General features: G+C 34.4%; 1 protein-coding gene across 2 annotated transcripts in view; it reads left to right on the top strand.

Annotated features, from left to right (window-relative positions):
• Nucleotides 1–16378, top strand: part of UBR2 (ubiquitin protein ligase E3 component n-recognin 2) — a 51077-nt gene extending 34699 nt beyond the window's left edge. For both annotated transcript variants that reach the window (XM_027454142.3, XM_027454143.3), the window contains exons 30-47: nt 536–735; nt 1599–1692; nt 3079–3240; nt 3981–4078; nt 4305–4377; nt 5154–5302; nt 5399–5454; nt 5893–5989; nt 7869–7936; nt 8208–8343; nt 9011–9101; nt 9384–9514; nt 9894–10002; nt 10261–10317; nt 11831–11908; nt 12192–12362; nt 13056–13157; nt 13915–16378. In XM_027454142.3, the coding sequence (XP_027309943.2) occupies nt 536–735; nt 1599–1692; nt 3079–3240; nt 3981–4078; nt 4305–4377; nt 5154–5302; nt 5399–5454; nt 5893–5989; nt 7869–7936; nt 8208–8343; nt 9011–9101; nt 9384–9514; nt 9894–10002; nt 10261–10317; nt 11831–11908; nt 12192–12362; nt 13056–13157; nt 13915–14056 (2014 nt within the window). In that variant the 3' untranslated portion in view covers nt 14057–16378. The remainder of the gene's footprint in view (nt 1–535; nt 736–1598; nt 1693–3078; nt 3241–3980; nt 4079–4304; nt 4378–5153; nt 5303–5398; nt 5455–5892; nt 5990–7868; nt 7937–8207; nt 8344–9010; nt 9102–9383; nt 9515–9893; nt 10003–10260; nt 10318–11830; nt 11909–12191; nt 12363–13055; nt 13158–13914) is intronic.
• The last annotated feature ends 555 nt before the right edge of the window (nt 16379–16933 follow it).

Below are 16933 nucleotides of genomic sequence, written 5' to 3'. Positions count from 1 at the left end.
TGAAAAAATGTTGCTTTCTCCCTTCTCTCCCATTCTCACAGTACTCAAAATAAACAAGCAAATAATTTTGTTTTGTATAAAGTCATCCAATAATTTGTTGATAATACTGAAAAGGCTGTGTTATTAAACATAGTAAATTGGAACTAGATGATCATTATGCCTCTGAGAATCTGGAAGAAAATTTGCTTGTAGGCGGAAATACAAACTGAAGCATGTTAGTGGTTTTGTGGGGAAGTGGAAACTGCTTTCAGAATTTATGTCAGGCAATTACCATATAATGGTAATGGAGGGTCACAAATACAGTTTCTTGGTTATATTGGAATGGGTAATACACCACTGAGAGGATGTAATTTTTTTTTCTAGAAAAGTGTTCTTGTATAACTTTTTGGCATGTATTCTTATGTCTCCAAAAAGCTATGTTTTGTCAGAGCATTTAACATAAATTTCGAATGCTTACTAATGACATTTAAAGCATAATCTGATTGTATTTTCTTTTCCAAATCATGTGCTCACTAGTTTTCTTTGAACGTTCTAGCCCTGTAATTTCAGATGCAAAACTCACAGCCTTGGGTCCAGAGCAAACTAGAGTAGCTGAACACAGGCAAGTTGTTATGTGTATACTGTGTCAGGAAGAACAAGAAGTTAAAGTGGACAGCAGAGCTATGGTCTTGGCAGCATTTATTCAGAGATCAACTGTGTTGTCTAAAAACAGAAACAGAATTATTCCAGATCCTGGTAAGTAGTATTCAGTCTTTTTTAATATTAATGAATGTCAGAGTCACTGTAATGACCGTGTTGTCTCTTAAGGCAGTAGTGTCATCTTCTTGAATGTGAAATTGTGAAAGACTTCATTGTAATCAGTGGCAAAACTCCCATATTTGTAGTGATGTGGAAATATGTGTTCTAAGTCTTAATATGAAATAACTGCAAAACATTATCTAAAAAAAGTTCTGACAGCCATTTATGACAAACTATTTTTAACTATTAAAAAACCAAACACATCCAAGTTCAGAAGTTTGTTCTTAAACTACACTTATAGCATTGTAGAGGAAGGAAGCGCTGATGTATGGCTGTAAAAGCACAAAGATGGTACCTTTCTTTCCTCGAAGTTTTATCATCTGTAATGCCTGTTAGCAATGATAATTTAAAAAATGCTTGGATTTAGGTATCTTTGTGAAACAGCTTACTTCTTGATTAATGCCATTGTTACGAAGCTTTCTCTGGATTCTATATATGCAAACACATGCAAAAAATACTGAATCATCTTGCATTCTGATCCTGAAGTTTAATGTTCTCAGTCTCCTTATTTAATGGTACTGAACCACCAAAACCGCTGATAAATCTTCCACTTCTACCAGGGCCCAGAAGCTCCCAAAACCTGGTTTGAAGTCTAAGTACATGACACAGACTCAAAACAAAATGACACAGATTCAAAATGAGCTCAACAGTTTCAGTTGTGAATTAATAATATCCATTGTGGTTCATCAAATAAACTATACTTTTGTGATAAACTTTAATGTGAAGGGAGTAACATCTGCAGTTAAGTCTTTTTTGATAAATGTCAATTTAAAAGTTATTTGTTTTTATTCTGAATACAGAAAAATACGACCCACTATTCATGCACCCAGATCTGTCCTGTGGAACGCACACAGGTAGCTGTGGACACATCATGCATGCTCATTGTTGGCAAAGGTAAAAAGCTATGTTTAAGTTTAGTCCAAATAGCATGTCATGTTATTTGCATGCATTAAGTTTAATTGCAAAGCTAATACCCTAATAGTAAGCTTAAAAAGGAATGTCTTAAAGGAATGAAAGCAGCTTTCTGCTTTAAAATTAAATATTATAAACATTTTTAAAAAAAGTTTCATTTTCTATCTGACATCACAATGATGGAGAATCTGAAGCTGCACATGACAGCTTCCATTCCCTTTGGGTATTTATCCATGTGCATAATCCCCTGTGGTGCGTGCTAATCTGAGCTTCAGTGTTCAAATGTTTTAGGGTTTTTGCTACTCAGTAATAGACATGTTCCTGCTCCTTGTGCTCTGTACTGAAATTTTAAGTGACAGTGCATCCCTTGCACTCTTAACTCTTCCATCATGTTTCATTAGAACTAGAAGCATATGTGACCTAGTTCAAGCTCATCCTTGACATAAAGTCATTGTTATGCCTTGCTCTGTGTTTTTAACCTTTTTCAGTTATTTTTATCCTTTTGAGGGGAGGGGATAAAGATAAAAAGGTGCTTTGAGCTATGTGGTGCCGGTGCTATATGGTTAATGCAAGATATTCATGCCTCTGACTTCAGTTAGGCCCTTGCTTTGGTCCTTGGCATGGCTTCTGAAGTGCCCAATCTCAAGTTTTGCCTTTCATGTGAGGACTGTTAGGAGCTTGCAGAGGTTCTGTTCTGTGGCCCCTTAGGCACTGGAAGGCCACAGTAAGGTCTCCCAGGTGTCTTCTCTTCTCCAGGCTGAACAACCCCAATTTTCTTAGCCTGTCTTCATAGGAGAGGTGCTCCAGCCCTCTGATCAGCCTCATGGCCCTCCTCTGACCTTGTTCTAATACTTCTGTGTCCTTCTTGTGCTAGGGACCCCAGAGCTGCATGCAAAGCAGAGCTGAATATCAAAGTAGTGTATTCAGTTCATTTTCACAGAAGATTCAGAGATAAACCACCAGTTGTTCCAGGTGCTGCTCTGTTGTGGTCTTCAGTGGAATATGCACATGAGTAATGCTCCCTTAATTTTGCGTGAAACAGGATTTTTTTTTTTTTGTTTAATTGTTCAACATTCTTTCTGACTTTCTCCCCCACCTTTCTCATAAAAGGGTATTGCTAAAGTTCTGGCTAAAATGTAATTGTGATGGTCCAACAAACTTCAGGATCTGGGGGGATTTTGGATACCAAAAACTGGGGATAGCTTGCAATCGGTAATAAGTAATCAGCCAGAGGGTAGAGCTTTCTCCTTTAGATAATTCTTTGTTATGGTTGGGGGAAAAAGCAAACCAGTGTCTTTAAGTATTCGTATGTTTTTATGTTAAAGTAATATCTTATTGATGTGATTAATATCTTGCTGTTCTCTATAGGTATTTTGATGCTGTTCAAGCAAAAGAGCAACGAAGACAACAAAGATTACGAGTACATACAAGTTATGATGTAGAAAATGGTGAATTTCTTTGCCCACTTTGTGAATGTTTAAGCAACACCGTTATTCCTCTGCTTCCTCCACCAAGAGTTTTGTTTAACAGGTCTGTTTGCTTTATAAATGTCTTCACACAGAATAAAAAAAAAAAGGGGAAAAAAACATACAAAAAACAACCAACAAACAAAAAAAACCCACAAACACACAAATTTCCCAAACCACTTAAGAATCCCAAAACTCCAGACAATCCCTAACTAAATTCAGTATTTTGTCTATGAAAAGTACCTTCAAAATTAATTCTTATTTGTTATAAACTTATTTCATGAGTCCTGCTTTTATGTTGTGGCATCGGCTTGTACGTTTGAGATGCGAATATTGTAATTTTTAACAAATTTAGCACTAGTGGAAACTGTAATGGGAGTCACAAACATTATAAAGTACAGATTGAGTCTCTCACTGTTAGAGCAATTTCTAGGATTCTGCGCAGTTTAAGACCAAAACCAGCAACCCCCAAACCCTCCTACCTGAACCAAAGGCTGTTATAATCTCAGGAATAGCAAATTCTCTTTCAGTTATTTTTGTCTTCCAAAATGTTTAGTGTTTCATTTTTTTTCAATCATCAAGTGGATTGCTTCCCTTCTTTTGTTTTATGGATCATTCTTGGTTATTTTATGATTTGTAATGGTATGAGAGAACAAAAAGTGTAGGACCTTCAGGAAAACAACTGAAGATAAAAAAAATGTGGACAAATCTTTTAGAAACAAAATAGTGGAATACCTATGAAATATTCTATATATAATTTGTCCTTAAATAATGTGTGTTCTGTTTATATATATTTTTGGACAGGTTAGACTTTTCAGGCCAACCAAACCTCTCTCAGTGGATCAAAACAATATCCCAGCAAATGAAAGCACTGTATTTACTTCGAGATGAAGACCATTCAAGTAAGTCTGAAGAACTGTGTATATCTATATGTGAAAATGTTACTCTACTCATGAAAAAGACTCAGTATTACGGTTCTACCACTGTGGAGTTGAGAGATGATAGAAAAGTGGCAAGAATAGACTGGAATTTCAGTTTCTGGTGATGTGCTTCTGCAACTTTTTATAATGTGCAAACTACGTATAGATAAATAATCAGTGTTTTCTTTCTTTCTTTTTTTTTATACAGGTAATTCTAGTAGTTCAGAAAAAATGGATCAACTGCAATTACCTGAAGGTTTTAGACCAGATTACAAACCGAAGTATGTATTTTATGTCTTAAAAAAACATTAAAGTTTCCTCTTAAAATGATAAAGTGAAAATAGTATGTGACTTGTGTAAGCTATGAGCTCGATAATTGAGGTGAAAATAGTAATTTTGCTCTAGTTAGTAAAGTTGATCCTATTATTATGATGGTATTGGACTTCAAATTACAAGTAGTAGATGACTTATTAGAATTTGATGTGAAGTGCGAGTGTGCAGAGAAGACCCTGTAGTCATATAAATTTCAGCACCAGGATTAGCGTTTTTTTCTGTATTACGTGTAATACAGGAGTCATTGTTATAGCTCAGCACAAGAAGTAAAACATTAAGAAAGTCTGGGAAACAAAGCATGTTAATATGTAATTTCAGCTGTTATGTTATGCTTGTATTTCAGTCTACCACTTCTTGACTTAGGAAGAAAATGTTAATTATTTATATGGTATGGACACGCATCTGTCAATTGCACACAAAAATGCAAGATGCTTGTCCTAGCTGATGATGGATGTTGTCATCAGTAACCCACAATTTAGTCTTGACTATTATCTTTGAACACTGGATGTTTTTAACACTAAAAAATGAGACTGGGCCCAATCAAAAAATAATGGGGAGTGTATCTAGCACAGAAAAGAGGTTAAAGAATCCAAAGACTCAGAGACAGACGCCATAGTTCTTAGTTAAATATTACAAATCTACAGGATGAACGATAATCATTAAAAATACTATGCTGACAGCAGGGTAAATGATGAATTAGTAATACTGTTTTCTTTTGTCTTAGGAATCCATATTCTGAGAGTATAAAAGAGATGTTGACAACTTTTGGTACAGCAACATACAAAGTAGGTTTGAAGGTTCATCCAAATGAAGAAGATCCACGTGTACCAATAATGTGCTGGGGAAGCTGTGCTTACACGATACAGACCATAGGTACTAATGTGTTCATTCTGCTCCTTATATATGTATTTTGGAATTCAGTTAGATTAACAGTGCTAATATATTTTGGTGTCTTCTTGTCTTTTCCAGAACGAATTTTAGCTGATGAAGATAAACCATTGTTTGGGCATTTACCTTGTCGACAGGTAAGGATTAAGTAGCAATTCTTCTCTGAATTAGTGAAGAAAGAGAATTGTGCTTCTTTAATGCAGAATGTCTAAGTTGTGGTTATTTGGTAGTTTTCTTTGTTGGATCCTACTATTTAGTCAATCATTATCTGATTATTAAACTATTCAAAATCAGTATCTGATTATCAATCTATTATCTATCAAAGCTATTATGTATTTTCATAAAAACACTGTTCAGTAAGGTAAGGGTTCTCATGGTAGCAGTGAAAATAATACTAAAGGGAACTTGTATATTTGCGTGAACATCGGTATCTTTGCTGTGTGCTTAAAGATGCTCAGACAGCTCCAATAAGCTACAGCTGAGGAGCCTGAAAAAATGCTGTAAGTAAAAAGGCTGTTTTCATCTTAAAGAACTTGAATAACTGTTGCAGTGTCTTCTTTTCTTTGTGTTTAAAGGATGACTGCCTTAAATCATTAACAAGATTTGCAGCAGCTCACTGGACAGTTTCATCTCTTTCAGCTGTACAGGGTCACTTTTGTACTCTCTTAGCATGTAAGTTCACCACCTTATTCTATTTTTTTTTTAACACAAGTAAAGATACAGAAAGATGCCTACAGGAAGATCGTTAGTCTTCATTACACAAAGATTGTTTTGTATGTAGAGGTTTTAAGTAACAGACCAAAAGCTACAGTTTTCACAGGTGTACCCATATATTTAGTTGTACTGTGGAAAAAAAAAATGCATTTCTGTTAGTCTGTAGTTCTAAGATGAAGGATGGGTATCTTACTGTGAAGGAATTCTACTGATCTTTTTTCCCAGCTTTTTTATTGCTACTTTTAGAATGATAACTCAAACAAAAGAGAAGAAAGTGTGGTCTTTTACACTTAAATGAAAAATGATGCACTGGAATTTTAAAAAGGAAGAAATTAAGGTTAATATAGAATTGAAAGGAAGTTGGATGTTTGTGGAGGTCTGTAATATATCTACAAACTTTTCTACCTTAGAAATGTACAATCTGTGATAAGATGGTTCTTATTACAGTAGCTGAAAATTTTGAGAACATCTAAAGTGTTCCAAGTTTGAATCGTTTATAAACACAGCTGAAAGGTCTGAAGCTCAGCCTAATGTTGAAGTTGGCTGAGTACATGATGTCTTTTTTAAAGGTTCCAGGTGATTGACACTTCTGAAATCAGACTTATGCTATCTAAACAGCACAGTAATTTTTTTTACTGGTTAATAACAGTACTGAGAATTAAATAGAGTAGTTTGAACATTAGTGGGATTCCAGTGTAAAATGTTAAGTTCCATGGTGGAATTTGTCTTTTCTAAAGGGAAATTATAGTTAAGTTGAGAGAAGAGGAGCAACAAGTGGAGTATTTTCAAATAGGATACTTCTAATATTTACCGTCAGTAGAGCAGAAAAATTTCTAAAATGCACGCATACACTGATATTACTAGTGGAATTAATACTACCTACTTCAGCAAACAGTTGACAGCTTTGTGAGAGAGAAAGTATTTCATATCAGTTCATAGCAGTATAATTGATTGAGCCATTTTGTATGCATAGCTGAACAAAAAAATATTGCCAACTCTTTGACTGGAACTTTGTAGTACACCATTCTGCATGGTTTGGTGTTTTTTCTTTGTATTTAAATCTTGAACCAATTTTTCTTTGAAGTTCTACTTCCCTTCAGTCCCTCTATACAGTACAGATACTGCTTTTGTTTTTATGGAAAAAGTGTTTCCTAGTCTTTTATTTTACAAGGTTAAGAATAAGGAGAACTATCATTATCCTTTGATATGTCAGAATTCTGTGAGCTATTCATAAAGATAACCTATTGAACAAAAGCTTGCTTATTGGAAGTCCCTTGTTCCGGTCATGTTTTTCTTATGGAAGTACATTTCGGGATTTTGGGCTGAGGTCTGTGCCTATAAGCTTATGAAAGTAAAGATATTTAAAATCTGAGCGGTGATGAAATGTTCGTTAATAGAAATAGTTTAAAAATATGTCAGATCTTAAGCTATTAATATTCTGTGACAGTGATTTGTGTTTCTGTTCAGTCACTCATAGTTGAGCATATTCGTGGGTCAGAACTTGAAATAGTATTGCACTTTGTCTCCCGCTGGAAAAAGTACCAATTAAGGACAGTCACTGTTGTATTATTAATGGCAGCACTAACTTTATGGTAGTTAGTTTGGGTTTGTTTCATTCATTTCAATACAGTGTAGTCAAGTAGACAAAAATCTTGTTCAATAATGTTGAACAACTCTTGAATTCTCACACTTCTGGACAAAAATGACACATCTGTATATTAAGTACCTTAAGCATATTAAGCAAGGAGATGGCTCTCATAACTGACGTACACTAAAATGTTTTCGTATACATAAATTTTTAATTGGTAAAACTTATTTTTCTCTTTAACATATTTAGCACTGGTGCCTAATGAAAAAAATGGAAATCTTCCATGCATACTTGATATCGACATGTTTCATTTATTGGTAAGTATACCATAATATATATTAATAAAGCAGGGTTAAAACAAACAAATATATACTCTTTGGACCTCCTTAAAAAAAATAAAAAAATAATGATCATTCCATTAAGTAATGGCTGCTTAGCTTCAGAATTAGCCTTATGAGTGTATGCTGCCTTAAAAGGGTATAGCTGCAGCATAAGTAACAAAAATGAAAAGATTCAAAAGGAAATGGAATATATCTGTTTTCTTTCTTGTTTGTCTATTTATTTATTTTTAATTTTTAATTTTTACAGGTAAGCTTGGTGCTCTCTTTCCCTGCCATACATTGTCAGGATTTTTCAGGGGTTAGTCTTGGCACTGGAGATCTTCACCTGTTTCATCTTGTCACAATGGCACACATAATACAAATTTTACTTACCTCATCAACAGGTAATGCTACTTTCTTTCAGCTTTTACTGAAATGATTACTTGAGTCTGTACTTAGAAAACACTTCAGGTGCTAATGGTAATTAGCACGCAAATTAAAATACATGCAGTTTACTGTAGCAAAATAAAGCTGTTGGTGCTGTCTCGTTCAGTCCATATAAAGCATGGGTAAATTGTACTAATGGTACTGATGATAGCTCATTCTTTTGTCTTTATTACTTAATGCTGGAGGTTTTTATTTTGTTTTTTGGCATAGCTAGTCACGAGTCCTGCTTTCCAGCTAATGTAGCTGTGCCTGGAAGTTTTATTGCAGAGACTTGGCTTAGGTTTTCCATAATTAATAAGCTGCAGTGAATAAGGAGTCAATGCCTCTTCTGGCAAGAGGAACTGGATAAGGTATAGCATGCCAAAAGCCAAGAACTCCAAACAAGTATACTAAAAACCCAACCAAGTTGAACAAGTAAACCAACACCTTATGGAGTTGACAGTAGCGTATACTTACCACATAAGTACAGCAGAAAACTTGGGATAACTATGATGTACTGCAGAAGAGTTGGCCAGTGGAGTGTTTTGCTTAGTCTTGGTCTTTTTCTCAAAACTTGAAAATTTACATTCCTGCTGATTGAATTGTAGAAGTAACTTTTTTTGTTGTTATTCCTTTGTTTTTCAGAAGAGAATGGCATGGATCAGGAAGACACTAGCGGTGAAGAGGAAGTAGCTGTGCTTACGCTTTATAAATTTCTTTGCCAGTGTACAGGAAGGTAAAGAGGCAGTCTTTCAGACTTGAAAGACTGGCTTGAGAAAACTTGCTGGGATCTGAAATATCAAGAAAATTTGCCTTAATTTACCATTCAAGTTACTTAAAATTTTATGAATCTATTTTAGCGTTCTTCTTAGAGTCAGTTTGGAAATGAGCACTAGATATAATTCTTGTTTGAACTGAAGTCAATAAATTACTACGAAATATGACTGAAGTCTTAGTAAATACGGCTGTTAAAATGAAATGATTAAATAAAAGAATTTTCTTTCTGTGTTCTCTTAAGTGCCTTGAAAGAAGTTTCCTCAGGCTGGCACCTGTGGAGGAATCTAAAAGCTGGAATCATGCCTTTTCTGAGATGTTCTGCTTTGTTTTTTCATTACTTAAATGGAGTCCCAGCACCCTCAGAACTTCAAGGTACTGTCTGCTTAACGCTCTTTGTACTAAACCAACTTTCCAAAAGACACAAAAATATTTTGACAGAATGAATTACATTTCAACTTTTTCTGAGAAAAACTAATTGAATGAAGGCTTGCAACTAGTGCAAAACTGTATCTGTATGATAAGAAAAGGTGCAGAGCAGAGGTTAGAGCAGACAGCAATTTTCCATCATTGCTGTCTGGTGCCATTATCAGAGTTCTTTCATACTTCATACTGCATTTTGGGCATGGAGAAATACAGTTTAAAAAAAAAAAAAAGAAATACAGCTGTGCCATCTTGGGCTGTATTTTGTTTAGTGTAGATAACGTCATTCAAAAAAAACTCGATTATGAGATTTTTCCTTTTTTTCCTACAGTGAATGGAACAAGCCAGTTTGAACGTTTGTGTAGTTATCTTTCCTTGCCAAACAACCTCACTTGCCTTTTTCAAGAAAATAGTGAGATTCTGAACACCTTGGTAGAAAGGTAAGGTGGGATTTTATGCTTAGTTTAAACATAATAGAAAGTTCTGCACAAGATAATATTGTAAGTATTCTCCCAGGAGTCTGTATATTGAAGTGGAAGTGAATTAGATTTTTAAAGCCATTTGTGAAAGAACTGTTACCAAAAAAAAACAAAAAACATTTTGTTTGTAGAGATTATGGAATAGATATACTCTGGAATTTTTACTTCCTTTCAGAATGTATTATCTCTTTAATTTAAAGGCTTTTTTTTTTCTTGTAGTTGGTGTAGTAGCAATGAAGTAAAAAGGTATCTGGAAGGCAAGAGACATGCTATCAGGTAAACATGGAGAAATTTTAAGCAGATGGGAGAAACTTTAACGTTGAAGTTTTCTTTGTGTTTTTTTTTTTTTTTCTGAAAGGATGTTTCTAGGAGCATAATATTAGTCCTGTTTTATTGAGTGGCTGAAACACTAATCCATTACGTTAGTGGATAAGCAAAGAAATATTGAGATTTTGTAAGGGAAGTGAAATAACAGGTTACGTTAGTACATTTTAATGTCAAAGTGAAATATTAGTTATTTAGGCTGATCTACAGTAATCAGAGGCTATGGCATTTCTTCTTTCATTTTCTATAGTAGATTTGTACGTGATCTTAAAATGTATGCTGTTGCAAGCAGGTGTGTATAACTTCTGTTGAAAAATACTAACTGTTGAAGATCATCTTACACAATCTGTTTAAATAATACAAATCATTCAGTAAAATTAACACCAAGTTACTTATTTAAAAAAAGTTTGCTTTTCATGCACATGTCTTTGCTAAGCAATTACATTAAATGTTTTCTGAATTCAAAGTGTAGTGGGCCTAGAATTTGTAGTATTTTATTTTTGAAGGTTAAAAATAGTGGTCATCAGTTATCCAAATAATTATAAGTGAATATTAAGGTCCCAGTGCTGTCATTACAAACATACCCCTGCATTTCACTCTATTTTACACATTACATAAAGTCACTTTTAATATTGAATGTGCAATAATTTTAAGTGACAAAACTTAATCACTTCAGCTGTTAAATACCAGGCTGTTAACAAAATATCTTAAACAGTAAGAATACTTTTGATTGCATAATTCATTTTCTGTTGTTGTGATTGAGATTTTTTTTCTACTCGTTCCTTTTGATGTTTCTTAAGTCAGGTTGTATATAACTTAGTGTTTTTTCTACTCAGCATGGTTCTAGTACATTGCTTATTACTAATCTCTATTTACATTTCATAGACTAATTTGTATTATTTGTAAAGACAAAGAATATTAAAATGTACAGTATCTGCTAAAAAATTATTTGGCATTGGAACTTTATTTCTAAGGATATTAATATTTGGTATTAAGTAGGTGCTTTTCATTGCAGGAATGTTTCAGGATGCAAGTTGCCTAAGTTGGAGACCCAGACTATTTTCCATTCAATATTAGTGACAGCAGGAAAATGTAAAGCAAATTGATAAGGGATCAGAAAAAATATTTTAACACCTGGAGTGACCTTATCAGGAGGTGTTCCTAAAAGTACATATATGAAATGTTTTGCCTACATTCTCAAATCAGTTAAAAAAAAAAATGAGAAAAAAAAAAAAACAGTACAAGAAAACTGGAGGTAGTCTAACAGATATTAGAAGTGGGTTCCTTTTTTCTGAGCTGCCACTTAGTGTTTGAATGGTGATGAAGAGAAAAACTTAAAAAAATAAATAAATAAAAATTTAATTGCAGATGCTGTTTAGATGACTTAAGAAAACATGATTGTCCATGAAATCACTGTGTATTGCTTATTAAACTCTGAGTGGTTAATTTGATTGTTTTGTTCTAGCTATGCAAGAGAATCCAACAAGTTAATAGACCTTCCAGATGACTACAGCTGCCTCATTAACCAAGCGTCTAATTTCTCGTAAGTTGTACGCAATTATAGTGAGGACCCCTAAAGTCTTCTGCTCCTTTTGATGAACTGGAAAACCTTTAACTTAAACAGGTTTTTTGAAGCTTTCATAGACTCATGGAGTTAATGGCAAGTACTGAGTGTCATCTTTTCCAGCAAAAACGCTGTATTTCAGTGATATAGAAATTGCAAGGGTGGATGTGTATAACTGTATAAACGTTTTTAAAATCTGTTGAATATTCTTACGATGCAGAGATCACACATACAACAGGATTTCTTTTTTGCTTAATAAAAGGTGTCCAAAATCAGGTGGTGATAAAAGCAGAGCTCCAACATTGTGCCTTGTGTGTGGGACCATGCTGTGTTCTCAGAGCTACTGTTGTCAAACTGAATTAGAAGGAGAAGATGTTGGAGCCTGTACTGCACATACGTACACTTGTGGTTCTGGAGTGGGCATATTCCTTAGGTAAGGAACTGAATACCTCTGCTTATATTGCTAGGTTAGACAGTGTGTGGACATTAATAGTTCTATAAACCTGATCGTAGGGGTGGTTTTTGTTAATAACAAAGTTGCCTAAAAATTGGAGTATATTTTTCCTCTTTATACTTTGGTATGTCCACAGGTTGTTTCTTTGAAGATGGAAAAATCATATTTAATGTTGAAGTAGATTTGTGTTCTATGTGTTAATTTCCACTCAAGTATTAAACAAGGTGAATTCCTTGGCCCTTTTGTTGTTGTTGTTGTTAAATTTGTTCTAGTTGTCTTGCTGTACAATTAATCTGCAGTTCTCTTGGCAGCATTGGACTGTAATATTGCAGTAATTGTCTCAGGTCATTATGTGCATACAAGGGAAGGTTGGATAATACTGTTTGCACTTTGGCAAATATTAGTGAGAATTGAAATTGCTTTGTTTTCTTGTGGTTGTGTGGAGTACTTTATACAGACTGTAAATAATACATGACTGTTGAGAGTTATAACAGGAAGAGAGTAAGATCTTTATTTCCAAAAAAAAAAAAAAAAAGGCACCTTTAAAAATCTTCCCATGCAGGCTACACAGAATGAAGATAGTTGAGAATTAGAAAAACAGTATCTACGAAAGTATGAGAAACTATGTGCCTAAAAATCAATAGGTAAAATCTTGTCTGTGTTTCTCTCTAGAGTACGGGAATGTCAGGTGCTATTTTTAGCTGGAAAAACAAAGGGCTGCTTTTATCCTCCTCCTTATCTTGATGACTATGGAGAGACAGACCAGGGACTCCGGTAAATATTATTTTTAAAAATACCTTTTAAAGACAGGAGTTCTAATGCTAACTGGCTTGTAAAATATACTCTGCTACCTTTTTATTTGAATAAATATTACAGATGATATTATATTTTGACATGTGCTGCATATAATATTTTCAAACATTTCAATGGTACTGTGTTTTTATGTTAAAAGTTGGTGGAAGATCTTTCCTAAGTTAAAAACAATTGTCTTGAAGTGTAAAAAATTAAATAATTTTTAGCATCTATAAAGTTGCCTAAAAACTAGAGCTGAAAACTGTTTGTGTGTGTGTGTGTATATATATGTAGGGTATTTATTTGTATCATCTGTGCTACTTTTAATACTAAGTGAAAGTACTGTGAGATTACTTTATACCAATGCGTTGATTCTTTGTCTTCTGTCTCTGCTTCCCATGAGAATAGTTTAGGGATGATACTGTTTACACTTGCTACTTCTGAAATTTGTCAAAATGGTAGAATATGTGCTGGTTCAGCATGGAAAGATTGCTGAAAGCCTACGTTCAGATTTCTGTGAACTGTACGTGAGATTTCCAAAAGCTGGAGGGAACCCTTGAGCAGTGAGGGTGGCAGAACAGATCGGGTAGCGTTCCAGTTCACTAATGAAGATATCTGTTGGTTTGTTCTGTCGAGGCAGTAGCGTTAAAGGGTTATCTCAATATTTTGTGTCATGCCTGAGTGTTTGTGCTTAGTTGCAGTGTTTTGTCATTTCTGATAAGTATTATTTCTTTTTCAGGCGTGGAAATCCCTTACATCTGTGCAAAGAAAGATTTAAAAAGATTCAAAAACTCTGGCAGCAGCACAGTATCACAGAGGAAATTGGACATGCACAAGAAGCAAATCAAACACTAGTTGGCATTGATTGGCAGCATTTATAATGGTTAACTGCTGAAGACTGGAACTTTAAGACTTTTGTAACCCAATAAGCTTTTCAAAGGAGGGATTAGGAAAAAAGGTCTGAGAAAATAAAATAAACCCAGTCCTTTTATTTAATCTTTGTTTTACAATGTATTTCATAAAGACACCAGTTAACATTAACCAAGTAAACTTCTTTCTATGTACGCAAGTTTTATTAGTCATATAATTTGCACTGTGCTTCCTTCACAGAAACCTCTTGGGTTATAAAACCTGGGCAAATGAACTTGAGTTTCTGATAGAAAAGAATGACTCTTTTTGGAAGTCTGACTATGTTTTTTCTTATAAACTACAAGAGCAAATGACTGCTGAAACAGAAACTAGATAGAGCACAATTACAGATTGTGTTTTGCCCCTTGCTAGTAATCTGAGCCGTTTTATTATTTATTATTCTGCATTTTAATACTTAAGCTGTGTGTACATGCAATGGAATGAAGTAAGGAAGCAAATAATGTAGCAAATGGATGTTTCTGTCTGCATCAATGGATAATTCACTCTTACACTTGATGTATCTAAAATGATTGTCATTTGTACTCTCGCAGCTTTCTTGCTTCCAGTTGTTTTTTAACAAAAAAAAAAAAGATCCTAACACTAGCTTTATGAGTAAAATAATTTAATTTAAAGCTTTTTTCCAGAGCATTGCACTCCTTAGAATTATGTAGTTTGTAATTTGAATTTAGCTGGGAAACCCTTTCATGTCAATTATGTGATTGGTTCTAGGTATTCAAGGGTTGACATTGTGCTTTAGAAGATATTTTAAGATAATGACAATGCGTAAAAATGTAATGAAAGCTAATTTTGTTAATTTGCAGAAGCACAGAGGATATTTTCTTCACTTTTGTTAAGAGTCAACTTTTAAGGTGCAAATCCTATCTACTTTTTGTTGCAGATGAGCTGAATGGTTTGCTCCAGCTTTGAAGGGCCACAATCAAACTGCCCACATTTTTGCATTTGTTCATTTTTTTTCTGTTGTACCATCAAGTATATTTACTTTTTGGCTTGATTTAAAGCTCTGTAAAGATGTTTGCATATAGTATATTTTATAAATATATTCTATAACTGCGCAGATTTGCACTTGATATGAGGGTGCCTGAAGGCAGTGAGTTTTCTAGTTGTATGTAATTAGACCACCAAGGTGTCTCTAAAAGGCGACATTATGCTTATTGATTTGAAATAAAATTCTTTACCTTTATCTCTCCTATATTCTGACAAATTAGTTAAATCTTAATTCACACAGTCCTGTTCCTTAATAATCTGTGGTTCTTTTAGGTAAGTCTCACTTTCTGACTACATCTTCAGCCCAGATAAGCAACCCCTTTACTGTCTGCTCTGTCTTCAGTTACACTTGCTCTGACTGGATTGTTTCTATTTTTACAGATTTAATGCTTCAGATAAATTTTGTATATTCATGGTGTACAGGGCAAACGTTTGCTAACAGTCTTGAATGAAGATATGAAATAAAGAAATTTGGCCAATGCAGATTCCTTTTTCTTCAAAACAGCAGAGACTGCTCGCATCCCTACTGCCGTTTGTAGATGTAATCCTGTATCTATTGTCACTTCTTGTGAAGAGACACGTGGAAGTTGCATGAAACAAAACGGCATTAATGCTTCATCTTTGCCTTCCCCTCTGTAAGCTGGTTAATATATCAACAGTTTTCTGCGCGTGGTACTTAAAAATCACTTTTTTTGGTGATGTTACTGTTCCTTTGCAGAGAGTCGTCTTACGCTGTATGCCACTGTTTTAGATAATGTGTTACTGCACTGAAAAACTCCTTTTCCCTGTAAGCATATCGAAAAGATAATTGATGATACTGACAAATTTCTCTGTGCAGAGCAAAATAGCGACAGCAAGAAGGATTTTTTTTCTTTGGAATCAGACTGAGATTGATTAGGTCGGTAAAATTATGACTGCAAATAATTGCGAAGTACACCAGTAATTTTTGTAAGCTTAGTCATTCTTTACTCAAGACTTCTACTTTCTGATTTGTTTTGCATGTGTTTGTTAATTGTAAAAATATTTATATATAACATTGTTTCAGTATCAGGGAAATAATATCTGTAATAAATTGGGTATAACTTTATTTGCAGATTCCATGTACAGTCTAGAAGGTATTGTGTGTTTGGGGGAGGGAGAACACAAAACCAAGCCAGCCAAACAAAACAAAAACAACACAACGTCCAAAACAGAAAATAATCACAACAGAAAACAAAAAGCTGAAAGCATCAGATAAATGCTTTTGGCGTTGAAATTAAATAAATTATTTTTAAATGTTGTTTCCAGAATTTTGCTGACCTTGTTCCTTCAAGTGTGTCACCTTGTTAATCACAAGCTAACAAATACCTGGATGTGCAACATCTGCAATTCCCTGGCTAAAAAATTAAGATGATTATATTATTAGTGTCATTTGCTTCAGTCAGCTAAACCTTTCTTGACCTTTCAAAAAGTCTAATCATCTCTTTAAAGGATTGCAAATTGTATTTTATAAAGTGATGAAGGTTGAGGTTCATATTCGCATTTTTTACTGTGTTCAAACTTGAAGATAACACTTGGTACTTTCCCTAATCTGCCATAGGAGGCTCTTTCTTACTCTGGTGGAAGTACATGACTGAGATAACAGCTGATGCCTTCTGACTTGTGCCAACAACCCGTGCTCCCCACAGCTCTCCAACTACTTTACCTGTGATTACAGTGGGAATTTGTTGGCTGAGGTGCAGTGCTGCTAGCAGGTGGATTCTCAGCCTGTTTCTGTCTCCACCTCTCCCCGAGTCGCCTCCAGCTTCTGTCCGTGTCCTTCGCCCTGGTCTTTCTGCTGCTGACTGATCAAGTCAGACTTGGGC

This window comes from Anas platyrhynchos, chromosome 3 (assembly GCF_047663525.1).
Source record: "Anas platyrhynchos isolate ZD024472 breed Pekin duck chromosome 3, IASCAAS_PekinDuck_T2T, whole genome shotgun sequence".
Lineage (NCBI taxonomy): Eukaryota > Metazoa > Chordata > Aves > Anseriformes > Anatidae > Anas > Anas platyrhynchos.
This window is presented reverse-complemented; position numbering and strand designations above follow the sequence as displayed.